Source organism: Limanda limanda, chromosome 4 (genome assembly GCF_963576545.1).
Source record: "Limanda limanda chromosome 4, fLimLim1.1, whole genome shotgun sequence".
Classification (NCBI taxonomy): domain Eukaryota; kingdom Metazoa; phylum Chordata; class Actinopteri; order Pleuronectiformes; family Pleuronectidae; genus Limanda; species Limanda limanda.
The window spans coordinates 9,461,252-9,488,947 of record NC_083639.1 but is presented as its reverse complement, the minus strand read 5'-3'; the positions used below and the strand labels follow the sequence as shown (position 1 = coordinate 9,488,947).

Here is a 27,696-nt window from a genome sequence, read left to right as displayed (position 1 = left end):
GGCCATTGCTGAGGTTGGTGCTGCTATATATTTAAACATGGAAACAAAAACTTAACCACACTTACCAGTGTTATCATGGAATAATCTGAACCTCTCACACCTGAGGGGCCACATCTCATCATATATGACAGGACTGTGGATGTATTAAAATACTGCATATTTATTCATCCCATGATACAAGTGAACAGTGCAATTCCCCAAAAAAAGAAATGCAAATGGGGAATCAACAAAAAAATATTTGATGATATCATTCAGTCAGTCAAAGGAATATTTGTAGTGATAACGATTACGTTGGTTTCTCTTCCACTTCTTCCTTCATCCCTCTTTACTTTTTACGCCGCCGTTTTCCCAGAATGGGTAACGAAGCTGCATCGTCTCCTCTGGAGTTGGACTTTCGCTTCTGGACTGGGGTGCACCCTGCAGCTCTGTGAAAGAATATTAACAGTTAGGGTTCTGTAAAAAATGAACAGAAATACCAAACAGTTGGTATAACAATGAAGTTGTGACAATATGGTTTAAGTAAATACCTGTAAAGCAGCAGTGGAAAAACGTTGCTTTTATATTTACATACAATATTCCAAAACAAAACTCTGAGCACAAAATTTCAGCAGGTTCAACACAGCATATTTTTCTGATGAAAGCGGTTTCTGATGAATTGCAGGTCCACCTATCTGCCTGCAGTTGCATACATGTAACCACAGGTTCATACAGTTAGTTAACACAAAAAGCCCTTTGACTTTGACCACTGCCAAGAAGATACATCAATTTCTGGAGACTGCATTAAACTCAAGGGAAGGTGAGGGTGTATAGCCCGAGTACATTCACACCTGATTATCACGCTGTAGAAGTGGTAGAAAATATAATTTTTACACTAGTTTGAAGAAAAGCTGCTTGACAACCTTATAAATAAATTACAGTGGACTATGCTATTACTCACACCAGAAAAATAATCACTTTGATGTACAGTGTGTCGAGTTAGAAGGAGAAAGGCAATATTATGCGAGTGCAAAGCTCTTAAACTCGTGCCTGTCCATCCAGATGAATGACAGACACATTCTCCATGTTTGGACTGTGGCTAATAAGACAGATTTCTTCTAACAACATTAAGTTATTCTTCTTTGAAAAAACACAAAGTGAACTTTCCGCTAACTGGGTTAATGCTGTGTTTATTTTTAATCTTGTATATTGAGTCAACTCACACATCACGACAGTGTTTCTGCACGGCCAAAACTCAGTACTCTCCTCACTCACTGCGGACCAACTCATGACAATGTTGGTTCTCGTGTGGAACGTAAACACTGCAACCCGGATCCATTTTCATCGATTGACAATTCCAATAGAGTTAATTCAAACAAGACAAGTGTGAGTGGAAGAGCAGAGGGAGCCACAGATGTCTGGAAAGCGTGACGATCAATTTGACACCTTGCAGCAACAAGAACATGTCAAGTACTAAGAAATCCAATCCCATCATCCTACAGTCACATTCTGGAAACTACCATAGACGTTAAATAAAGATGGACACCATGACAGCTCCCCAAAAGGGTTAGGGTTAGGGTTAGGGTTAGGGTTAGGGTTAACCCTGGATCACCACCTGGTGGCTGGCTTTAATATAGTTTATAAATCCTGCCTCTTCTATGTTAGTGGATGGGACAGGGGACAAACTAAAAAGTCAGAGTGCAAGTCAAATACATGTTTCTCAAAGATGGTTTCTGTCATTTAAGATACAGTCGTTAATACACTAATGTATGTTAAAGCGTTACATTTACTGACATTTACTGATGACTCGTGTACTAAATGCAATTCCTTAACCCTGGTAAGCAATTTAACTCTTTTTTTTATCACTTTAATTCCCATAAAAAACAAAAAAATACTTTTACTGTGAAGAAAGCCTTACTTTTTTCAGAGGAACACATCTTGACTGACAGCTCCATGTCTCTTAATAAGCTGTTTTCCCTTGTAGATTATCTATGTCCCCACGATATTCTTTGCGCCCATGTGCTCGCTGCTGACTCCCACAGCTCAGCTTGCAGTGTTAAGTTACAGCCTCGTAACTGAAGCACCTCTGACCAAACTGGTGGACACCATGGTCTCCTTCATGAGACATGTTCAGATAAAATGGTTTGACTAACCAAAGGGGAGCCCTAAAACCATGGGGTCTCCCATGTGGAACCACTTACATCTTCCTTGTAGGGCTGTCTTCAGATTATTCTGTACCATAGATGTATATCACCCTGCAGCCAGTGACAAAGAGCCATGACTCTTTATCTTGCCTCCATGTGTTAGAAAAACAAAATTCCAGCACAGGAATTTGGGTCAGAAGCCCCCATGTGGGTCGTAGAAGTACGGGGAGATGACGAGGTTTGGTGGACGAACGCTAAGCTCAGAGTTGGCCTCTGCACAAAGTGTGGAACCGAACCAAAACAATCAACATTTAAAAGGCCATCTCTGCCAGAGTCCGAAAAAAGCACTGGAGGATGGAGATAAAGCCTTTGCCTGACGGACACTTGTTACGAACACGCTTCCACCAATTGAATGGATGACGTATTCTGAAGTCCACCTTCTGCTTTGCAATGACTATTTAAGTAAACTGCTGTGGGTTTGGAGTCATTAGATCCGCTACAATAAACTCACAATGGACTCACATTCAGGAATATGTGCTGCTGTTGTTTTATGAAGAGCATGACAGTAAAGCTTTGTGTGTGGGTATCCATCCATGATCCCTAGCACTTTTCTTTATGGATCACGGGGGGGCTGGAGCAAATCCCAGCTGGCATTGGGTGAGAGGTGGAGTTCACCCTGACCCTGGAGAGGCCGCCATTAGCACAGGGCTGGATTTTGTCATGTTTCACCCAAAAACACACTGACCTGTTATCTGCACTGTTCAAACAAGCAGGTAAATAACTTAAATGGCTAAATCAGAACAGTTTCAAGAGATAAAATGTAACAATTCCCAATGAAAAGGTTAAAAAAAAAGACTAATCATATGTTACATATTTTGTTGACTTGTGTACTAACATTAACCAAATTATTTCCAACAATGTTCAAACTCAGAGAAATTCCCAATTCTATTCCAGGCAACAGAACATGTCATTTGGTCGCTTTTGAATTTCTTCATATCCGCTTGACCTTTGGCTTTCCTCATCTCTGCTATCACTTCTTGGTCACACAACGTACGACAAAGGAAGAACACACTGGTAACTGGTTTTTCTTCCTGCTTTCTTAATTTTTCACATATAATGGATCATGCTTCATGATCATTCATTTCTGTTTGCAGCAAATAAAGACCCTAGATTGAGACCCCTCGCAGACGAAGTTACATATTGTAGGTTTGAAAATGTTCATTATGGTTAACTTTATTTTGGTAATTGTTTTCTATTCATGTAAATGCTGGGTAGATAAAGCAACAACTCGCTGTGACCACAGGGACTAACCCTAACCCAAGTCAGAGCAATTCTCCATCGGATGCTTAAAGGTTGAAAAGCTGCGTGTGACAATTTGTTTGCATTGCCAAAATCCTGGCGGACTAACTACAAGAACAACTGCTGCTAAAAGTTTGACAGCAGTAACTCAGTAAGCAGTGACTTCCTGCTGCCTCTGCAAACAAGTGGAGTTCTGAAAGTAGCTTGAGGAAAAAACAGGAAACTCCACCATGTAGAGTAAAATTGATTCCTACCAAGACAACAAACTATTAAGAATGTTCCTGTCACCTGATAAAAACACGAGTTTGAGCTTAAACAGTGTATTTTTATAATAGGAAACTCATCGATGGGGAATAAAAAATGGCTCTTGAAATGCACCTCACACATGCTCGGCCTCATCTATAGACTTTCCAGGGATTAAGTTGTGGAGCAGATTCTAACTGCAGACGCACAGCAGAGCCTTTACTTTTCCCTGGACAACTAGAGCGAAGTACAAAGCCGAATCATTCTTGTGTTTTCCACTGCGGAGCTCACAGACTGTACCAGTGAATCCCCCAAACTGTTCATTACATGACTTTCAGCTCAGTAAATTACTTGTGTTCAGTGCAGCCTATTCAACAAATAATTAGTATTATTAGTCTTATACAGTCCATTTAAACTTCATGACAATGTTAAACAAAAATGCCCCAAATTATAGTTTTGCCCTAAAAAGCTTTGGCAGTGTGCTAGTTGTTGTCTGTGGCTGGTTGCTGAAGATAGAGAGCAGCCAGCAAACAACGCCCTTAGAGGATATACTGCTATAGATTTGTAACAATACCCAGTTGTAAACAGACAACTTATGAACAATATTCTTATATTTAAGATTTAACGTCAACACACATAATGACCCATGAGCCCTTTTTTCCCCCTGAAATATAAAGGTTGGGCTTCACGTGACCCAAATGCTTTTTGGTGGTAGGATAATGAAGCACTCCCTTTGATCTGGTTAGCACAGTTAATAAAAGAGAATGGAAGACAACAAAAAACACATCCCTTTTCTCAATGGTGAAAGAAGAATCACTTACTCATGGTTTGTGACAGGCTCCGGGCCAAAGATGTCAGAAATAGAACTGTGGGGTGGGGGGAAAGGGAAAGAGACAAAGGGAGAGGACGTCATTCACAGAGATGAACTGATAGTAAGTATTTGCTGTTTCAACAAGCAAACTTATTGCACTGGTTTTTAATAACAGACCTGAAAGGTCACATACGCTGTTGTTCTTACTGCTTCACACATTCTACAGAACCAGTTCTCACTGGCAAAGCCATGCTTCTGACAAGACCCTGAAATTTGCTTCAAAAAGAAGTTTAAAAAAAAAAAGACCTTTGATTTCAACACTTCCCAGTGCCAAAATTCCTCCCCATTTGTCTCCCTGACATCAAGCTACAGGCAAGTTGCGTGAGATTGCCTCAGGCAAACCTTTCATTAGAAGTCAGACAATACAAATAAGAATAAGGACATTCCCTTAATGCTGTCAGTCACTGAGATCTGTGCCTCCACAGTTCACCACCTATGCATTTCCCCAAAAGACTGTTAGAAATGTTCCCATCTTTGTTGTCTAAACCTATAATATCCACTAAGAAAAGACCTGAAATTTAGACAACATCAATAACAAGGAGGATTACTGCCATGCAGTTGTATGCCTCCCTCCACCAGTGCAGTCTGTCTATAAACATTATTTTCCAGACTGATATATGGTCATCGTGACCTTTGACCACTGAAATCTAATCAGTTCATCTTTGAGCCCGAGTGCCAACTGGAAACAAATTTGAAGAAATTCCCTAGAGGCAGACTTGAAATATCATGTTAAACAGGCCAGACACATGTTTTATGAGGCCCCTGTGACCTTGGCCTTTGACCAAAAAACTCCAAACAGTTCATCTTTGAGCCCAACTGAATGCTACTCAATGGGACATGTGGACAAAACAGACAACCCGAAAAAAGAAAGGCTCTGGCCACTGGTCCTGCAACATAAGAACAAACAACTCTGGGGCTTGCATTTATACATTTTGAAAACTAAAAGATAGAGCACTGCTAAAGGTGCCTGATTCCCTCTCTCTCTCCATCACAGAACAGTTTACTATGCTGAACTGGTGCATGTACTGTACAATGAATAAAAATAAAAGGCTTCCAGACTATATAACAAAATTGCTATTCTGTTGTTGCTTAACGAGTGAGATGTTCTGCCAGCCACTTTATGGCTGTAATTCTTCTGTTACCTTCACCTCCGTACTCCGGTTGACAGACTACCGTCACCCAGCAACCGCAATCATGAGCATTTGTGAAAAAAAATTGTCAAACGTGAATAGTTGACTTTATATCTAATCTATCTTTAATCATGGTAAATATCAAAACTGTCTAAACGTGTACGTTTTGATATCATTTTACATTGCAAAAACGTGCAGAGGTTCAAGAATGAATCTGACTGATAACCACAATGGAACTATCACAGTTGTACGCCTCCACCAACCAGACAAGTTGCAGGACATACATATACATATCTTTTTTATTTCTGTTGCAAAAATATGATGTTGAATATTGGCGAGCTGTGTGTCTTTGCAGAATATTTTTGATATATTACAGTGAAGTTGACCCTTTGAATACAAAATGCCATCACTTCCTTATTTTGTCCCACTTATTTTTGTCTTTTTCGCTGATAGATTGTAAACTTTAGAACACTTGTGAATAGTGCCCAAAAAAGGTGTTTTGTGAGGCCACAGTAGATTATATTGTAATCAGCTTATCTTTGGGTCCGGGTGATTGTTTGTACCAAACTTTAAGGGAGTCACCCCTCACAGGGTTCCTGAGATATTGTGTTCAAAAGGTCAAAAACATGTTAAGGTGGTCACTGTGACCTTGACCTATGACAACCCTCAGGTCATCCTAAAATCTAAGGACATCTTTGTGCCAGAAATTATAAAATGTAAGAAACATATCTGATTAATCATGTTCATAATATCTGAGGTCACCGGGACGTTAAGTTCTGACTTTTGACCTCCAACGTCTTATCAGTTCATCGTCGAGTCCACCTTAAGGTATCACTTTTGAGTGGGCGAAAAAATAGTTTTGTAATTCCTGGACATTGAACTTTGACCAAAAAATGTAAAGAATTCATCTTTGAGTCCAGACAAACCAAATTTTGAGAAATTTCCTCATGAAATTCTGAGATCTTGGGTTTAAGAAATCGAGACGGACCAGCTGGTGCCCCGGTGGCAGGACTGTCAGACATCTACGTACTTTCAAGAAACAAGCTCTTGCATGTGAAATCTTAAGCATGTGAACACGATGGAACACAGATTTAGTGCACAAAGTTAATGTGTCTTCACTGACTTTCAGTTTATTTATGGACAAGTGAGGACAGTCTCTCAGGCTACATGAAAGCTGCAGGGCTTGATTCTACATTTTCAAACCAGGCTGTGTGATTCCTGCAGTGCTCTGTTGACAGCACAGACAATATCCCATCAAAATAATGGTGCACTTAAGGAGCTCTGCTAGTTTCTGGGGCCCAGATGTGATACTTTCGCTGCAAAAGCTGTATAAGAGCAAGAGATCCTGGCTTTGCACGTCTGCATGATTTCAAACTAAGGGCTTAAAATATCAAATGATCCTATTATAAGTTGTAAATCTTTCAACGTGAAGCCATGCAGTCATCAATGACTAAAGAGCACTGGCTTTCATCTACAAAAGGATTGGATGAATTGTAACTGCACTGCATCAGAGTTATGTAGAGTAGCTCCTACCTGGATCTGCTGGTTATCAGATACATGATGGATGCTAACAATTGTCAGGATTTGTGTTGAACCTCTTGCATATAAATATTTGATCAAAGTGCAGATTCAGCATTTGTTGTTTTTTAGTATTTACCGTAAAGCAAAATTAGATAAGTGTAGTTTTTTAATTTGATACTTTTATTTGTATTATATTCCATCAGAAATTATTATTTATAGTAACCATAGGATAAAGCAAAGTTGTTAGGAAACCAATTTGCCTTCTTTTTTCTAATGTGTTTGCATTTAAACATGAGGTTTAAGAAAATGCTAATTAGATATCATTAGTTATTAAAATAAACAATATATAACCCTATAAGGACAATCCAATCACTGTAAAATTATTCCACTGTATCACAAGTCATCTGAACTGAATGGAAATATTTAGTCTTGACTGATTTTCTACAGGTGTGTGTGTGTGTTTGTGTGTGTGTCTGTGTTCTACAACTCACCTGCTGACGGACACGTCACTGAGAGTGGGGCTGGGTGGTAACTCAATCCCTCTTGCTGATGGCTCCTCGTCACCGCCTCTGTCTTCTGCCTTCACCACTAAGCTGTTCCTTGATCCCGCAACTTGATCTGGAGGATGCAACAATGTGTATAATAGTGTGAGACACATCAGTCAGTGAAGGAAATTGCCTGTCAAACAGCGTAGGCTTTACAGAAATAAACCTGATAACCCAGTGTCATTCGGACACCACATTTTCACATATTCTCAGTGTAAAAACAGCACTTTGGACAGTGTCACTAGCAACATTCAATCCTTTTCATTGATTTGTTCAGTTGGTAAAAAACCCACTTCATCAAAACCCAAACAAACCATTTTAATCTAAAAACTCTTTGGCAATCTCAGCATCCCTGAACTTCCTCTAGAATTGTTCTCTGCAAGAAGTGTTCTCTGCATTTTCACCTGTTCTCAAAAAAATGGACATTCATATCTTTATCCACTCCTGCCTGGCTCACGCGGACGTTGGAGAGCAGTCTGTGTTGTGAATATGGGAAGAATGGTATAAATTGAGTGTACCTAACTCTAAAAGTCTCCCCTGTGACACATACACCCTGCACAGAGTCACAACAGCACGGTGGAGCTCAATTGCATGGCTTCTCGTGCATTTAGTGAAAGAACCAATTGGTCACACAGCACTGCATTTGTCATAGTTTAAGTACGGGATGTGTTGTTTCGTAAAGACACAAGGTGAACTTGTCACAGCTGGCGGCAACCTGGGAGCAGGCGACTTTTGCTTTAGGGCACTTGAGAGACCTAGATCTCCTGCTGCTACAGTATATTTTATTCCCGAGTAAGGTAACGAGTGCTGAGGTACCTGGAGAGAGCGTCTGTTCCTCATCCTCTTCAACCGCAATGACTTCCTGTTTGATGTGAGTCGGCCTCGTGGTTTCTAGGCGACCCCGCACCTGGGCAATGAGGCGGGAAAAGTCGCTGCTGTGCTGCTTCCCTGTGGAGGAAACAGAACATATAGGGGAAAAGGTAAAGAAGAGTATTAAGGGCCTGGATTCCATAAGATTATTACTAACAGTATGAGGTATGTGCCAACTGTAGATCAGCTTAATGAAATACTACATCAATAACTGCAAGGCCACTGTTTGTATCGTGTATTAATATTTATAGTGCAATGCAGACTCATTTTTCATTGAAAGTCAACAGTATCTAATACGTCTGTTGAATCTCATTAATATCTTAACCCAGAAATGACAAGTTCTCACCTAAAAGATTGAAGAGATTATGGAGAAATACAAGGTTTTATTCATGAGCCTCAGTTTTTGAGGTGAAATACCACAGGCGCAAGCTCCAAGAGAAGATCAGAGGCAAAACAAATCATTTCATGTCTGTGGTGGAAGCCAAACACATTGAAAAGACATTATGAATGGATGTGGGGTAGAACAAATTTATCAAAAAATAAAGGCTTTAATTATTTTACACAGGAATACACTCATAAACACAAACTGCAACTGGTCTGCAATGGTTAAAATTACAATCAGCATTCACGCAGGGGTCAAGTGACTTTGCAGTGGACAGGTTGTTATTCACTCTGATCGGTAGTGATGGGAACATGACATCCAGGTGAACTCGCTTATTAGGCAAGGGAGTGAGAACAGAGAGTTCATCACATTGAACATGACACACCAGAGGTGAAAAAGAAGAAAGGCAAACTGGTTGGTAAGGGGAGAGGAGCAAATCGTCTTTTTAGCGAGTTTACCTGCGTTGAAAACCCATGTTTACCTGTACAGGGTTCCCACACTTGCCTTGAAAAAAAATTCCATGCTACCTCCTGATTTTCCAGGTACCATATTAAGTGATTATCTATAGGCCCCTGAAGCTTTCTGCCCCCATCCGCGCCCCCCTCCTCTCACACACACAACCCCCTAGGACATCTGACTACTTACTAGTGATGTGTCGTTCATGAAGGATTCGTTCATTTTGAACGAATCCTTAAAAAGGACTTGGGAGTAACGAGTCCTCTCAAAAAGAGATTCATTCATTTTCTCGTGGCCGCGCATCGGGACTGTTGCATAGGCTCAGTCAAGGAAACAGAAATGATTCGTTCATTTCCGGACTGGGTTTTCGGGTACGAGTCTTTGGATCATTTTTTCACGTGACCTGCATAGGCTCACTACTGTTAGCTAGAGGAAACAGAAATGATTAGTTAATTTTCCAACTGGGTCTTTGTACGAGACTTTGGATAATTTTTCACGTGACCTGCATTGGTTTAGTAGAGGAAACAGTTACCTCATTCCCTTTCGCGGGACAGCTGTTTTAGAAAGACTAAATGATATTCGTTCATAAGTCATACTGACTGGTTTTGTTATTTTCACTTTACATTTACACTTACAGTTTAGTGCACTGTAATTGTTTGCCGTGATACTTAAATGCTAGTGTGATAATAAATGATAATTTCATATATCCAAACTGTAATGATACATTATTTTAATGCAGGAATTTCATGCATTTTACTGAACGAGATTCATCACTTGCAGGCAACCTGGTGATATGGACTCTAAAAGTATAGTTTCGGATTGGTGAACTTCGGGAATAGTAACCGAGAAATGTTACTCGCGATCTCAATAGAAGGGTCAAATACATGCATTTCCCAGCCAACACGGGAGCCTTGACATCTACAGTGAAACTTCATATGCAAGTTTATCCTCAAATGTAAGTAGCTGTGTTTTAACTGTGTGTTAAACCTGGGTTTATCAACGTTAGTTAGTAAGCAGTGCAATCTTGCTAGCTAGCAGCTTACACTAGAATTGTTGAGGTAATTTTTACCTTGCTTTTAAAATACTAGAACTATGTTTGATCCCCATATGTATTTCACTCATTGACTTTTCCTAAAACCGTGTTATTCACCACATTTAGGGGAGTTTGTTTGGAATTTGGATTCATTAATTATGGTTAGCAAGCACATGCAGTGCAATCTTGCTAGCCAACATTCAGCTTGCTAACTAACTAGCTAGTGTTGGCTAGCTTGCATTGCTAGCTAACTACCAATACATTTTCACATTAGGCTGTGACATTACTTCTATACTAGTTGACATGACCAGTTTAGTCTTGATAAATTTTGTAACATTCATTCTTATATCTACTTTTAGCTATTTTGTGAGTTTTCGTTTTTTTTCTTTAAAAAAATGATACTACTAAATAGGAACATTTGGGTTGAGACATTTTTGAAAAATCATTGATCATGACCAGACTGATTCTATACATCTATACTGTTAAGCTAAGCTTACTAGTGAGGTTGCTGTACTGAGGAACCACAGGGGAACCAGCCTTATGGTTTCCCTTTTAGGTTCATTAGTTTGATTTACAAAAGCTTTTACAGAGTAAGAGTAGGCATACTACCCCTTTTACGTAAGACTCATAATCTCAAATGTGTGCCTGCATCAAATTCCAACATCCAATATACCAGATAGGATGCCAAGAGCATGCTCTACAACATGGGATCATCCATTTCTATCTACAGTAAAAGCTGTTCACATGTAAAGGGTTTTTATAAACTCATATTAATTCTGTGCTCAATAGTTTCATTTTATTACTATTTTACACATCATCCAATAACATTTTCCAGGACAACTGTTTCAATTTCCATGTAAGTGTTCACTTTTGCTCAGTTTCCATGACTTTTCCAAACCTGGAAAATGAAAAAATAAATTCCATGTTTTCCATGGTTTCCAGGTACCGTGGGAACCCTGCTGTAAATTATGGCGTAAAAGGGGCATAAAAAAAGAGTGGGTGATAAGACTACAAAGGACAACTACCCTACCTCAGAACTATCATAAGCATACAAAATCGAGTTACTCTTTAAGAATTACTAGTATATTCTCACAAAGGTTAGCATCTGTTGAAATTGCGATAACTTCTCATGTATACGGCCTAGATTAAAACAAAATCTTAAATTGAACATTGCCTAAACAACCATTTATCAAGTTATAAGTAAACACAGTCTACAGAAAGACGATGGCCGTGTTTGTAAGGTGGTTGTGAAAACTGTTCTGCCGCTGTTTCCAGTTAATGGAGCCAGAGAATCACACGGCAGGTGATAATTGTTGACTGTGATAGGCTGAGACACTTGCGAATCAAACATGAATGACCCTCAAGCGTTAAGATGAGTTATCCACTAGAACTGAATGAGTCGAGCTGAATTAGCGTCCCAGCTGGACAAGCGGCTAAACTTGAACAGTGGCTATTAGCAGGTGAGAGGACGTGCTCATCCCTCCAGTCCCATCATCCCAGTGTTCAATGGGAACACACAGGAGACAGATCACACTTGTCTGAGGCTGGATCCACTTAGAAGGATTTCCAGGGTTTTTCTTTGCAGTTGCGCTGGGTTACAAGCGCATTTTCTGCCCAACTACCCATCAAGGGACACCAAAGGCACAGGCTGTCACATTAAGAAGAGACTGAAAGTGTGCGTCACTTCAACCCTCCTGTCTGCTCCTCCGCCATTCCACATACGGGCGGAGTGAGTCATCCACATCCTCCTCCGATAAATCAAGAGGTTATCACGGTGGTGTTGCTATTAATAGATCGTCTCCTCCTGTGACTCACAAGCATTTACCAGCCACTTATTAAGCATTGCGTTAGTTTGTGCAAGACACGGAGCGGCCGTAAGCTGTCAGCTACCGATAGGTTTATTGGTGCTCGTCAGTCACCCACCAATCACATCCCATTCTCTCAACAAAGCTGTCCCTTTAAATACGACCTCCTCCTCACTGGTCCCTGCTCGGCTACACTGCCACTCACGCTTTGCTGCCGGCAACGTCACCTCCACCACCCCGGCCTCCACCTTTCAGCACTGAGTCCAAACATGGTTGTGGCAAATGGTATTCATCTTGAACAAATGTAGCCATTCGTACAAAGCATTACTGTATTGCCATTTGTGTAATAAATGGTTAAATAAAAAAGTGTTCCTGACTGAATTAAAGTTAGCTCTGCAGCGTGGCTTCCAACAGAGTTTCCATCTTGTCAACATGCCTCCGGATGTTATTCCCTCAATGCTGCTGCTGTTACTCAGCCACTGCAACACGAGGATGAAAAGACAAGACCAGGTCCAGATTCCGGAGCATCCGTACGTCTCTTATTATCTATGATCAAATGCAAATTTGTAAAAAACTGTAGACCCTTTATTAGCAAACTTTCCCTTATAAGTTCTAATAGTTAAGTCTTGTTATTTACACTGAAAAAGCCTTATAAGATCTATTTATGAAAACAACTGCTTGCTGCTAAACGTCTCACTGAAGATGCAGCAGATCTGCGTTTTTCTGTCCGTGTTAATATCTTGTGGCAGGTTTACGAGTCTGGCTCCAGATGAACAGCTTCTGACTGAGGTTATAGTTTTGAGACCCATTGAATATGCAATAATTCAAATGATGCTGGTAGAGATGCATATGTATAAGTATAATGACTATTCTGTTTCCTGAGCGTCTTTTTTTTCTCTGCTGCATTACTCAATGTTGAAAAATGGCATCATGCAGTTTCTGTGATGAATTTCTTCTCCTGCAAGAATCAGGTCTCTACGACTGGAATTTCCAACAGGATTAGAAGCCATTGATTGGCCTGAAAGACCCCGGTTTCTTTTTGAAAATTATGACCACAGGATGTCGTTAAGTATTTCTAATCTTTAGATTTTTAGACATCTATTCTGAAGTACGATTTTTAAAACCTTTGTGGCTCAAGCATTGATCCAGGACGGATTTGTAGCTTTATTTTCTTTGGCCATTTAATGGCTTAACTGAGGGTTTTCTACAGCCTTTTAAAGCAGACATGGAAAATCTATCATCTATCACCAGGAAGAGGAGAACAGAGAGGCTTTAACCTGTTTTTTTCATTTTAAAAAGCTCTCCTCAACTCTTAGACAAGCCTGGGTTTCTACCTTAGCAGAATGAAAAGTCACACCAACGTTTGTTCATTTTTCCCCAAATGAGTTTCTTTTTTACCTTCAGTGAAATATATGGCAACAGAGAGGAGAAAGCGACATTACAAACCATTTCACTGAACACAAAATCTGTCTGTTCGATTAGTGTTCAAAAACAAATTGATAGTTTGGAGAGAACGGCTAATCTCTCTAAGGAAACAATATTTAGTTTTTCCTTTTGATCGATATGGTTTCATGCAACTCATACATTTTGTTCTCCTTTTTTCTACATTATGCAGCACACAGTATTCCCACACTGGGCATAAGCTGGACAGGTAAGTGCCTTTAAATGCATCCCTTAAAGGGACTCTTACCTTTGTTGCATTTTTACACTTTTTGTGGATAAGGTTAAATTGGTATTAATAAGGTAATGACACTCTAAAATGCAAGACAGACCCACCAGGAGTTAAAGCAAACAATTATTTCACTCTCGTAATATTTAGTGAAAACTTCAACCAATAAAATTCTTCGGACCGAAGGACCTTATTGGCCGACAGACCTGTCTGTTTGCTGCATGGAAACAGACAGGAAGCCCGTCTGCTTCTTGTGGCGCATTCGGGCCCGCGTCATCAAGGCGCGTCCTCAACTATAGGGTTTGTTTTGATTCCACGGCAGACAGTAGCGAGTAGCGACCGTATCGACCGTAGCGACTGACGATGGCAGACCAAAGTGGTCCACGGCGTACTGAAACAGCCGCTCCCAGGGGGAAAAACAAAAGAAAAAACACCGCGGATGGGAACGAGGGGGTGGGGCATTGGAGGAAGGCGGGATGATTCGAATGTGCTGTAATTCTCAAATGCAACAAAGGTAAGAGTCCCTTTAACAGAACATGTCAGATTATGCAAAGCAATTTCCTGAGCTGACATTTGTTTCATGCATATTTTGCTGCCTGCTTCGTAAATCAGACCTGTAAAATGTCAACACACTGACAGTGAAGATTACCCCCCCAAAAAAAATCACTTACTGTAATTTGAATGCATGTCATCAATTTCCTTCTCACTGTGATTCTTTGTGAAAACCATGACCTGCAAGATAATTGACAAAAAGATGTACATTTTACCATCAATGAAAAAGCACTTACAATACTTAATATTTACTGTGCAGTTTCTCCATACAACCTTGGATTAAACCAGCAATTTGGGACTCATTTAATACTGTGAACAGCATGTCCTCAAAGGTAATGAAATGCACTTTTTAGAATATGGGACCAAATGGTGAATATCACCTTATGGCCTAACACAAATTTAGAAAGCTTTTTGAATTCTACTTAGCTGCAAACTTTTATGGCACAAATCAACAAATATCAATAAATCGTCATGCAGAACCATGAGTGGTAAGCAAATAACCTCCACAGAGAACACTTAAAAAGAAAAATAATGATACACTTCAGGGTCAAGATATCCCTATGAAGCAGTTAGTACACACAGGTTTGGTTTTTCCCTTCAGTTGGTTCCTCATCTTCTCGTTGGTCTCCACCTCTTTGGCAATATCTTCAGCTGTTGACAGAAAACTCCTTATTACTTTAGAGATCACAAATATCTCCTGTTATATAATTTGAACGATCAAACACACGAAGATTTTTGACCCATGATGTCAAACTGAAGCAGTCATGGAGATGCCCATGAGGTGGTGAAACTGTAAGATGAAATGTGTCTAAATGAGATCTCTGAGAGATTATCTGATGTCAAATTAAATCCCTCGCTGGGTGTTTACTTTCGAAGTTCAAGATTCATCGACTTCATTGTCATTTCACCATATTCGAGATAGTGTTTCCCAGTGGTGGGTGTTATCACAATAAATAAAAGATGCAGGGTCCCATATGTCGGTTAAATATAATTAAAGTGTTCACAGTAGATCTGATTTAAGTGTCAGTAAATTTAATATTAAAGTGCAAATAAAACAGCCACAGAATCTGGTAGAGCAGCTATTCAGCCATATGATTATTGGTGGTTATCCAAGTCATCATTGGCTTTGTGTACACAGTTGTTGGTGTATTTATTGTATGAGTTCTTTGCTGAGCACTGGCTTTGAGGTAATAAGGTTTTCAGTAGGATTTGCAAAACCCAGAGCCTTGTATTGTAAAAACAGGGTATTTATAAATTAGAATAGATACGTCAACACTTTTCCACAGTTTTTACTACATAATTGTAGAGGGTTCAACACAACCGTTTCATCAGTCATCCCACCAACTCATAACTACAAACTAATAAAATTATCTAGTTAATTACAGTATCCCCCTCATGGTGACCAGTTGTCCTCACCTGATTGGGGGTTCAGGGCATCACACTGAGCGTTGTATATGTGGACGAAGTCCTTGTGTCGTTTGATCAGCTGGTCTCGAGAGCCCTGCATGGAGAGGTGGCTCTCCTTCAGCCTCCTCTTCAGCTCCTGCATGGAGAGCAGGTTGTAGACCAGCTTGCTCATTGGACGCCTCACATTGCCAAGAGAGCTGCAAAAGACAGACAAGACTATTCCATTAATCACTTCATATAACTTGGTGATGTCTGATGGAGGCATCTATTAGCTGAGCAGAAATACACTTCCGAGCGTACAGTCTTGGTCTTGGACATCTTGTCCATCATCAGCAGAAAATAAGGATGTAAATGCCATCTCACTTAAATATATCTCGTAGTGGTTATATCAGCAAATGTGTTTTCCAGCTGAATTGTACAATGTGTCTTCCATATAAGAAATGAGTGCAAGTTATTAGCGTTTATCTTTATCTTTGTGCAGCCTGGCAACATAAAGAGTATTAAAACCTCTGTAATACATCATCGTGACACTGAGGTCTAAGCCAGATTGTGTTTTGCACTGCAACACAAATATGTCCATTCATAAACAAACCTCATAATTGCTGCATGAGTCAAAGTTAACCTTGAAGTGCAAAGTTTTAAAGGCCACTCACAACGATCAGTCTCGCAAATAATGTCAGAGACACCACTTAAGCTGGTCAAGTAGCCTGGTAGATGGTGACAGCACCGATCTAGTAATAATTGCAAATGTGTATTTACAAGTATTTTACCATTTTAAGGAAACAATGTTTGATTGAGCCTCAGCGGTCGTCCTCCATGCACTTTATTCCAAAAATAGATACAGGAGGGAGGTAAAAACAGATGGCAGAAAAAGTGAAGCCATGAAATCAACTGATGATAATGTGAAGATCTGCAGTGAAAGGTAAATGGTCTGTATTTATATAGAGCTTTTCTAGCCTTGATGACCACTCAAAGCACTTTACAGTACAGTTAATTGCCATTCAGCATTTCTCACACACACACACACACATTCATGCAGTGCATCTATATGGGCTACACTTTTACGCACATTAAGAAGATGTGTACATAGACTGCAATCGTTTGGGGTAATTAAGATGTTGAGATTCTTAACCACCATGCAAATACCATCATGGAGGCGTCCTGATCGCCTAGCATTATCAATAACCAGAAAAACAAGACACCCTTCTTGTCCGACTTTATATCCTCCCACCATGCTGAGCAAACAACAGTAGGAGACTGTTTGAACCAGCAGTAGTGTTGGTGTGTTACCTCCTCAAGCTTTCCTTCTTCTCTCCACTGCTAAGACACGTGTCCAGATGCTTGTTGATAAACTGCTGGGACACGCCGACAGAACAAACAGGGCACTCCACTGCAAATAGATATACAAGAGGACATAGTTGGCAGCTAATTCAAAAAGATCCAGTCAGTTTTCTGGTGAAGTAGGTTAAAAATGTATGTTGTATCCAAACTCCCTTTGCTCAGAGTTACTATAATAAAGCAAGAAAGTGGGAAAACTGTTATAATATCAAAATAAGGCCCTCGCTTCATTATTCAAATTAAACAAATCAACTGATCCTCAACATGATACCACAGAATTAGAAAGACAATTATTTTATCGATATTAACTATAAATGTTAAATACTACAAACAATGACACTATCAACTTTTAAGTTTTAAAGCTCCACAAACTTCAGACTTGTTTAAAAAGCTAATTATTTCTGACCAAGACACTAGAATTCACATATATTTCCAAACAAGATAACACATCGGCTTTTTTTAGATTAAAGTCCCTAACGAGCTTAATGTTGTGGGCAAGTAAACAATTATTTTAGATGGAATGTGTCATGTGGGTTGAGGCGGCGTTCTTAACATACAGAAAGAAAAGCTTCACCTTTAATTACGGGCTTTGCATCGTTTGGCGGTGACGAGGAATGTGGCATCTCAACCCTGGTGCTGACACTGTGCGAGAATGTGTCCTCCTGTTTGACCGACACCAGAACGTGGACAGACGCCTCCTCCACGTCCATCGGCTCGTCTTTCACAGACACTGGAATCGGAGCAGAAGCTGAATGTAGGTTGGCGTGAGTGCGTGTGGTCTTCATTTTCCCCTGTTCGACACACAGAGAGGTGGAAGCATCTCCTTGGGTTTCTGTTGCAGCCAATGTTTTGGGCTTCTTTTGGAAAAAATGACTAAGAACGTTGCTGTTTGACTTCTGGCCTCTCTCTCTGGCTGGCTTGCATTTGACAGCTGAAGCCGGGGTCTTTGGCGAGATTGGAGGAGAGTCAAAATTGGCTTTTGACAACTGTTGCCTGGAAAAAGAAGAAAGGCAAAGTGCACGTGAATGAAAATGTGTGCAGCATATGGTTTAGACACGCACACAGCTATGCACCTTTTAAAGAATGGAACATATTGTAAAGTAGCATGTTCAAATGGTGATCCATCTAAAAAACTCCTTATCAATGACTCAAATCTGTAATTACATATATGAAGCCTAACAGACGTATGGTCCTCTTAAAAAGCATGTTGAGCCCATTAAAAAGAGAAAGAGCAGCATGTGCCAGTAAATCTTGTTGACAGGAAAGTGAGCTCTTTGGCTTTAAAATGCACCTGCTCAGTTATCTCTGTTTTCTGCTGAGCGAGAAAAAGACGACACTCTGGCTACAATCTTGGAAAGAGCAGGGTCATTAAATGGAACAAATGAGGTGTGCTGAGATCTTTTTTTTCCATATTTAAAACTTATAGTTGCTTACTGTCCCCATTAGAGCGAAAGCTTCTACACACGCATGTACATGCACCCGCACACACAGTTGTCAAAACCACTTTTCACAAATGTGATGTGAATATTCCGCCTCTCTCCCCCAGGGATCTTGGAAAAATGAGCCCTACCTAATCTGTAACACTGCACACAGCCAGGTATGACTATTACTGGTCACTCCATTAATTGCCACCATTATTTTAAAAACAATAAATATATGGAAATATATCCAAACCAGATGAATCACACTGAAAAGCTGCTGGTTTCATATATTGATCTAATAATATTGTTCCTTGCTTAAATGTATATCCAATATTTTATGGTCCTCTTACTCAACTCAACCTGGATCCCCCAGAAGTAACAACACCTCATTATTTGGAACGGCTTCTGCCTTGTTTTTTCCATCACTTCAGTTTGTCAAATACTTCTGTACCCAAGTGGTTTACTGGCTGCTGCCATAGAGGGGACACCACCCAAGAGACCACCATGCTATAAATATAGAGCCGTAGCTCATATCTACATTACATCATGATTCAGACTGGTGTGTCATTGCTGTGTTACCTCTTCTGTTAGTGAATCAATGTTTTCTTTGTGGTCTATAAATAAAGAACAAGCATCCACGCAACCTGCTATCTGTGACATGACCTCCACCTTTAAGGACACTTGTGATCACCAATGTAATTAAAGTTTTAGGGCCTTTCCAGCAATTAGCACAAAGCAAACTTGTGTAAATAATGGTCATCATTATCTATGCGGTCCATTAAGACTGAGCAGTTAATTGAAATATCAATACAAACATTTAACAATTTATAGCTTACTCCAGCATTGACCATGTAATATAAAACATATTGTGCACCTCCTCTAAACAAGAGAAAATTCCAGCTGTGCTTGGACTCAAACACATTTTCAGGGCGAAAAGGATCTGACCTAAACACAAAGTTGAAACGATCCACAATTCATTATTCAGCAGCAGGTAGCAGACTCGGGCCATTCATAAATAATGGACCAGGTCTTACTCATGGTTAAGAATGAAAAATACAGGAATGTTTGTGCTGATCATTAAATGAGGCTCGACACATAAGGAATAATATCGACTAACTTTCAGAAACACATTAACGTTCACTATTTAAGGAGGTAATCTGTCGGTGCCCAAATGGTCAGACCAGGTTCAGACACAAATTCGGTCACATTGCCTGGACCATCTGATTAATAACAAGTCAGGTAATGTAATGCTGCTGGTCGGGTTCAGAAAAAAAACTGGTCTCGAACAGGCTCGGACAAGAAATTCAGCCCAGGCCGCACTCTAAATTAAACTCCCATTAATCGTTCATGTCTTTCTGAATCAACAAAAACAGCCAATACAATCTAGTTAAATTACAAACTATGAGATATAGAAGAATATAAATAGAGGTAAATAAGCTCCATCGGTCAACAGCTACCAAGTTCAGTGTTTTCACTGCTGAGAAACGTGAGCGGTCCAATAAAGGAATCAATCTGCATACACGTGCTATGTCTACAAGAGAAAAACGCTTTGGTTTGAATTCAAGTCTATTGCAAGATAACAACACTTTATGAATCCTATTTTTCAGAAACTCAATGCTAGACAACAGGAAATTAAAAGGCAGAGGACAGAGAGACTGCCCATTTACAGCAGTGATGATAATCTGAAGGCCCACAGTTTATAGACCTTTCAGAGTGTTGATAACTTTGAGGTGATTGATGGAAAGATGAAACATAAAAAGGCTGATAACAGCCGTTAGATATTATATTGCCATCAGCTAAGACACTGAAGAAACAATACAGGTGGTATTTTCAGGGAAAATAACTTCTGATGAAGAGAAAATTAGCCGATTAAACAGGATGTTTTTCATCTTTCCTTCATAATGCCCAAAGGCCCCGTAAATATGAATCATAAACCTGTGTATTATCTATTTCTGAAATAACAAAGCAATATTTAATCATGAGCGGCAAGAGTCTGGGTCCAAGCAGCTTGTGAGAATGTGTACACTACATGCATGTATTTCTATGTATTAAAGTTGATAATTGTATCCTCAGAGAACGTTGTTTACTGACTGTGCCGCTGGGCTGAACACCTTCTCACATCCATCAATACTAACATCAGGTCACATCACATGGGGCAATTTGTCAATGTTTAACCTTAAACGATTAGAATTTCTGACACAAATGAGCACAAATCATTCTGCCGAGTTAACGTGTATTGGGAAATAATTTGTTGAAGTAATCAATTGGTAAAAAATCAAGTCAAAAAGTGTGAAAATCCTAACCCTACATTTTTAAACGGGAACCTGCCTCCCTCTGACTTTTATAAAGACATGTTCTGAATGAAATAGGCAGTGACCACCGTGGAGTAATTCCACCTTGTTACACTGCTAGAAATTAATGTAGAAAAAAAATGTTCTTAAGAAAGAAGTAGTTAAACAGCCAGGGATTGTGATGTCACAAACCTAAGTAACCAATCATGTAAATTTGTGGGTGGAGCTGCCCAGCTGCAGGTGGCGCTGTGAGGACGAGGAGACGATGAGCAGGGATGCGGTTTTTATGGCATGTTCATTTATCCCAGTCACAAAAAGGGAAAGTGAGGGATAAAGTTACATTTCAACTATTTTAAGCTTATGAGGGGATTTTTTATGACAATTTTTGGATTTGTAGTTCTAAGGAACAAAGGAGAGTTCTGGGAGAGTAATAAGCTACTGGAGAGGGACTTCAAGCCAATATTGACTTATGAACCTTTATTTAAAACTGAACCTAGACATTAAAATGACAAAAGAATTTGAACTTGAGGCCAAGCGTTTGAGATAAATGTGAAAAAAGCCAAACGGATGATTACGGTGCCAGCTTGCAACTGGATTTATTGAGTTTTTCTCTTTCGGTTTTTGCTGCACAAAATGAGAAAACTAATGAAAGGACAATACCAAGAACAAAATCTGTTCTTGGGATCTCAACTCATCTTATTTCATCACCCTAAAACAACAGGGATAAATAATCCAGAGGGCTAGGGTGACCTACAGTAGCATGAGAATGTAAATTTCGTTAAAACAACAATCGTCACATGAAAGGCAAACACATTTATCAGGACGATTAAGACCAGTGACTGCAAGCGTGAGGCGTCCTACACATGTGGCAAGAGCTGCTCAAAACAGGAGAATCAATTTGAGGAAATGTTTTTCCTTTGTAGTCATACATATCAGTGATGGATAAGCAAAACTTAAATTTAAAGCTCAAGAAATAAGATGTTGTCCAGTTCTGGAAACTGCTATCTACATGCTGCAGTAATGAAAAACTCTCAACCCTAAAGCTTCTCAACGCTCACATATGAGCAAGAACCTTGAGTGACTTCAGCTGATGAAAACAAAAGATCCCCATTTAATTTACAGAGAATCGGAGGCAGATTACTGCAGGGCAATTACAAGTGTTCCATCAAAGCTGGTAAATGGAAGGAATCGGAAATTGGTTCCCTCGAGGACATCGGTGTAATCTCGTCAATAAGAGTGGAATCATTTTTGAAATCCCTGCAGCAGTCATGTCTCTCTTCAGTTCTTAGAAACAGGACATTGCATGGTGGACAGGTGCTAGGGGCTTTTACATGGATTGCGTCTTATTTCCTGATCTGACATTTCCACTGCTCCTCCAGTCTGCCTCCACGGGCAATAGAAATAAAAGTAATCACGGTAAAAATGAAAGAGCCACTCCTCACCAAGGACCAATAAACCAGTAACTCAGAGGTCCTGCACTGACCTGGCATTAAAATGCATCCTGAATGGGTTTCCTGTGACCACTCGTGATCAGATCTCCCTTCCCCGCTCTATATGTGAATACACACAAACATCCACTGTGTTTGCAAGAACCAAATTATGTTGCTTTTTTAAATCTGAGTTTACAGGCGCGAGCGAGAGATAAACAGGAGGGACTGAATTTATTGTTGCGCAGCTCTGCTATCAAGAATGACTTTACCAATTTAAGCAAAGTATCAATCATTTTTTGTAAGTCAGTGTCAATATTGTGGCAGTGGCAGCAAACAGATTAACGTAGTTTAGAGAAGCATAAAAAAAAAAAAAATTATTCATTGCAAAACTGTAGTGGATCAGAGGAAGTCAGCTGAGTAGACGGCCCGTTATATATGGCCATGGATGTATTTGCGTTCAAACAGCGAAAGGAATGAAACCATGTGTCGCAGACCTCTTCTGACTGTATGCCCGCCTCTCAGGACACATTAGGGTGTGTTCAGACCTGAACCTAATGATGCCACTCGCTCAGATCACTCAGGACGAATGGTAATACCAGGTATGAACAGGGTCAGTGAGTTCGGCATCACATATCCACTTCTGCTGCCTTTGTCAAGAGTACAAATGTGGAAAAGACAATATTGATTGAAACGTTTTATTGTTTTCTCTGACTGCGGTACCCTGTCTCCTTAATTGATAAGAGAAGAACATTGTATTTCATGCGTGTGATGAATTACATAATGCAAACACCTATATTGATCTTTTTTCTATAATTTACCCAAACAAGTGTAAGAACAGCTGCTGGTGATGCAGTCTGCACTCAGGTCAATCTGCAGAGATAGTCTGACACGTATCCAACAATCCTTACAACATTTCCTGGTTATCATCGACATTCAACAGTGTGTCCCACAGTTACCTTGCAGCTTGAAAGTTTACGACCAGGTCGTCCAATATACGGTTGTTACTTAGATCTTGTTCTGTCGCTTGCTGTGAAGAAAAAATGTGCATGTTTTACAAAATGAATACAGTAAATTAGCAGATGATGTGACACCCTAATTGAGGTCATGTGCCTAATAAGTCTGCAAATGCAACTCATGAACAAAACTATGCATTCAAGTCGAGTCCATACTTACTGCATAGCAAACCGGACACTGTAACTTGTAGCAAAGAAATTTTCTGATGCACAATGAGCAAACTGTAAAAAGGAAAACACAAAGACAAAGCACACATTGAGCGATCAAAACGGAGGCAAACTTAGACAGAAACAGATTTAAGCAAAGACAGATTCACAAAAGACTGGTTTCAGGGAACTCAAAACTTATTATACCAGAGAGAAAAGTAGGAACTTGGAGCCAGAGGGTCTGTCTCAGTCTCTTGCTCAAAGTGCTAATGATGCCAAAGCTAACATACAGATAATAAACATATGCTTGCACAAGTATCACACACACATTGTGAAACACTCCAGTTATTTTAAAAGACACTCTATTATTAAAATGTTCAACTCTTACAGCTTTGAAGTGAGTTTTAAAACTGCCATTTGTACAATCATGATTATTGGCAGAGAACTACTGCAGGTTTGAGATGAACAATCCAAAGCACACACCCAGTAGCACAAAGGGTTTGTTACAATAAACAAGATGGACTGTTTTAAAATGACCAGCCGGGAGACCTGACCTACTTCCTATTGAAAACCTTTGTTGAACTGAAATCTGTAACTGCAACAAAACAAAAGACTTCTCGGAACTGAGTGGAAACTATCAGAAGCTTGTAGATGTCTATATATCACATTAAGAGGTTGTCACTAGTGACGGATGACAATAATACTACAAAATTCTCTACTTCTGAAGATATTCACGATTATATACTTTAGATTCTGAGTATTATTGCATTTTGCTTGTTTATACAGATCATATTATGGCCCCTCCTTCACACATGCATCACTTTCAATTTTAAGTTGCAAGACTTGTCACTTACAGTTGTGAGAGCATTTTGTCATCATTGAAATGTTGAGGAAATCAAAGCATATAGGACACCGAAGCAGGGTGTCGACATTCTGGAGACGAGAAAAAACACACAATTTAAAAAAAAGTCAGCCTTGAAATGATACATCGTCCATGTATTGAAATCATGGGAGGTTAGAAGCAGGACATTTAACAGCACAGACTGTGACATAATACTTTTTCAGTAAACCGAAGATCATGTAAACAATCTCAACAGAGTGGTTACATTTTTAAAACCACATATTTATGGGGCAGCATTGTTGTACAGCATGTGTACGTGTGTAAAAGAAATGCAAACTGAGATTTGTAAAGGTTTACAAGAATCTGCACGTTTGTAAATGTGGAATAAGATTTGTACGTGTGTGTAGACAATGTGTGGATCTGTTGATGCTTAGACGAATCTGTAAAATCGTGCACAGATATATGTTTTGGTTTTGATTTTTGGTTTGAAGTACTGTTGATGATTTCCCATGATACTGACTGGTGTGGTTTCCTCACACCAGTGAGTGTGAGGAAACCACAAGTTGCTCAGTGATTCGATCTGTGTAAATCTCTTCTCATGTGGGCGTGTGTGTACATGACGTGTTTCACAACATCTCACTCTCGGTTTGTCCCGATGCAGTTTCACATAATGCAGTATTAGAAGTATTAATTAGAAGCATAACTACAAGTATTAATACCTGATATGTGTACCATGATCGTTAGTAGTTTGACACATGAGTTCAGATCGTTCAGGACAACGAACACTTTCTGTTCACTACCCTTCGATAACCTGATTGGATGGAGTTTCCAATACGATACCACGTGTAATGATCAATATCACATGTAACCGCGTTAACTAACTTTGCATCATCAGCAACACTGATCACAGATGGGTTGAAGCTTCAACATTAGCATCACAAAGGCTCAGCATTGTGGATGTAGCTGTGTCCATGTAGCTCGTAGCTAGTAGCCGTTAGCAAGTCACCAAAACAAAGTGCATTTAGAGATCTGCGGGGAACTCACTTTGAGACAGGCGAGGCCCGGAGGTAGATCCGCCTCGACCCGAGAGGACATGTTGGAGGATCGACGAGCGGCTACAGGAAATCAACTTTATGTTTGTGTTTGTCTGAATCAAAGTCCCGCTTTGCGCTGTGCAAGACGTCATATGACGACTTCCGTCGAGTCAGCGCTCAACCTTTGTGTCGTTCATTCATAAATGTAAACAAAGCCATCAGAGCCTGACCCCAGATACAGAACGATGTTATATGCATATATAAACATAGAGCTATGTTAATTGAATGGATTTGAATAAATGTTTAGAAAAATATATATTATTTATTGATCAAATTATTTTTCTTGCAGTGCATTGTTTGGGTATGTTGTTATGTTTCTTCGTGTGTGTGTGTGTGTGTGTGTGTGTGTGTGTGTGTGTGTAGCTTTTATTTTTGTATAGTCATTTTCATTTATGAAACCATGTCTGCATTTGCTAGATCCGGATTTATTTGGATCCGAATCAAATTGCACACACATAAATATCAGTTTTCTAAACAATCCTTTACATCAAGAACACATATCTCACAATGTTAAAGAAAATTAATACACATCATGGATCTGCTATTTGAACAAGATCTGCACCAAAATTCAAAATTTCTATTTAAATCTATCCTGACTATTCTTTCATCAAGTTTTCATGGAAATCAGTCAAGTAGTTTTTATGTAATCATGCTCTGTGACAAACAAGAAAACGCTGATGAAGATACAATCTCCTCGGTGGAGGTGAAAGTCTATTTAAACACAGTTATAAAGGGTGACAGATATGTGTAGCTCATTTTACAGGACTGTGAAGAATGGCTGAACAGAAAAGCTTCAGTAATGGGTGAACCTCAAGGATTCCAAAGCCTGAGAGTACTTTGCTCAGAGTACAGCTTTGGAAACCTCTGGAGAAGGTATCACATAAGACAGATGTTTATATTGCTGCCTTTGACTTTTCAAGTCAGCCCCTCAAATTTTAAACTCCGGAAATCTGAGCGTGGAAAATTTGTGTTTTATAGCTACAGACTAGTGCCTACGGCTCTGCTACTCTTCATTTCAGATGATAAGGAGAGAAGGATCCCAGATGGCATTTTTGAGATGAATATAACTTGGTCCATGCTTACCACTGGAAAAATATGATTTTAATCAGCTTTGAATGTTGTTTTCAGGTTCTTATAATAGTAAAGTCTTACTTGAATATTCTCTTGATAATTTAATGCATATACCCCCTGACCGACTATGAGCATATACAATACACTGCCTGAGAGAAGTTGACTTCACCTCAAAAAATTTAGGTGACTGATTTCCATAAAATGTAAACAAAAGAGATGCACATTTCCTTCAATTGTAATTGATGAAATGATCAATATACTGAAAATGCAATGTTTTATCTTCAATACAAAGTCTAATTATATTTCCTTGTTTCCTAATACGCACACAATATAGAAACCTTCTCCTTCGTAGAGCAGACCGGTCGTACACATGCAAGGTGAGGATGTAGATTTATAATTTCCCAGTGTCAGCTCATCCCCACCTCCTGCTGAATAAAGTGAAATGGGTTCTAATCCACTTTAAGTACGCCAGTGTAGAGTCAAGCTTCTAATGGGATTAAGTAAGGGGAAACCAGGTGGTGGCTCACATCTTAGTGCAGGCAAGGGGCTCCAACAGGAACGAGACTGTAAATATTCACCTCATTTATATCTCAACAGAGTGTGAGAGGTTAAAAACAAGTCAAGTTTAAAAGAGGCAAATATTCATCAATTAATTCCACTGCAGTCAGTGGTCAAACTGGCTGATACTTTATAATGACGGGGGAAAATAATGTTCAACCGAGAAAATTACCATGTGCACATATTTCAGAATGTATTCAGTGCAGCAATTTAAGTAGGATACACACAAAGTGCTGCAGTGCTCACAAGGAGGTGTGCAGGTTAAAAACTGATGTATTCAAACCAGAATCTGCATTATGAAATGCAATCAAGCTCAATATTTTTTTTTTTAGTATTTATTTTTCAATATTTAATGTTTGGCACAAAGAACTTGTGTTATCTACTGGACAGCTGCCTGTGGTCTTCACAGTCCCCGACACTGATCATGTGTCATTAACAAGCACTGCCGGCTCCATAACTCTGTAGTCTGGGCCCCGGTGCTCCCCAGATATGCACGTTGCTCCTTATGTGTGTGTTGACCTGATGCAGCATCTGCTAAAGAACCATTTCCAATTTATTTGTGTAAAATGGCCACAAATATAACTAACGT

General features: G+C 39.6%; 1 protein-coding gene across 1 annotated transcript; it reads right to left on the bottom strand.

Annotated features, from left to right (window-relative positions):
• Nucleotides 1-142: 142 nt before the first annotated feature.
• Nucleotides 143-25,548, bottom strand: rad18 (RAD18 E3 ubiquitin protein ligase). Its single transcript, XM_061069931.1, has 13 exons — nt 25,429-25,548; nt 24,398-24,476; nt 23,557-23,618; nt 23,340-23,410; nt 17,816-18,234; nt 17,194-17,293; nt 15,913-16,100; nt 15,077-15,147; nt 14,616-14,676; nt 8,546-8,677; nt 7,676-7,802; nt 4,484-4,528; nt 143-425 (listed from the first exon to the last, which is right to left on the bottom strand). Exons 1-13 carry the CDS (start codon nt 25,477-25,479, stop codon nt 326-328), a joined length of 1,506 nt encoding a protein of 501 aa, XP_060925914.1. The 5' UTR covers nt 25,480-25,548; the 3' UTR covers nt 143-325.
• Between the last annotated feature and the right edge of the window lie 2,148 nt (nt 25,549-27,696).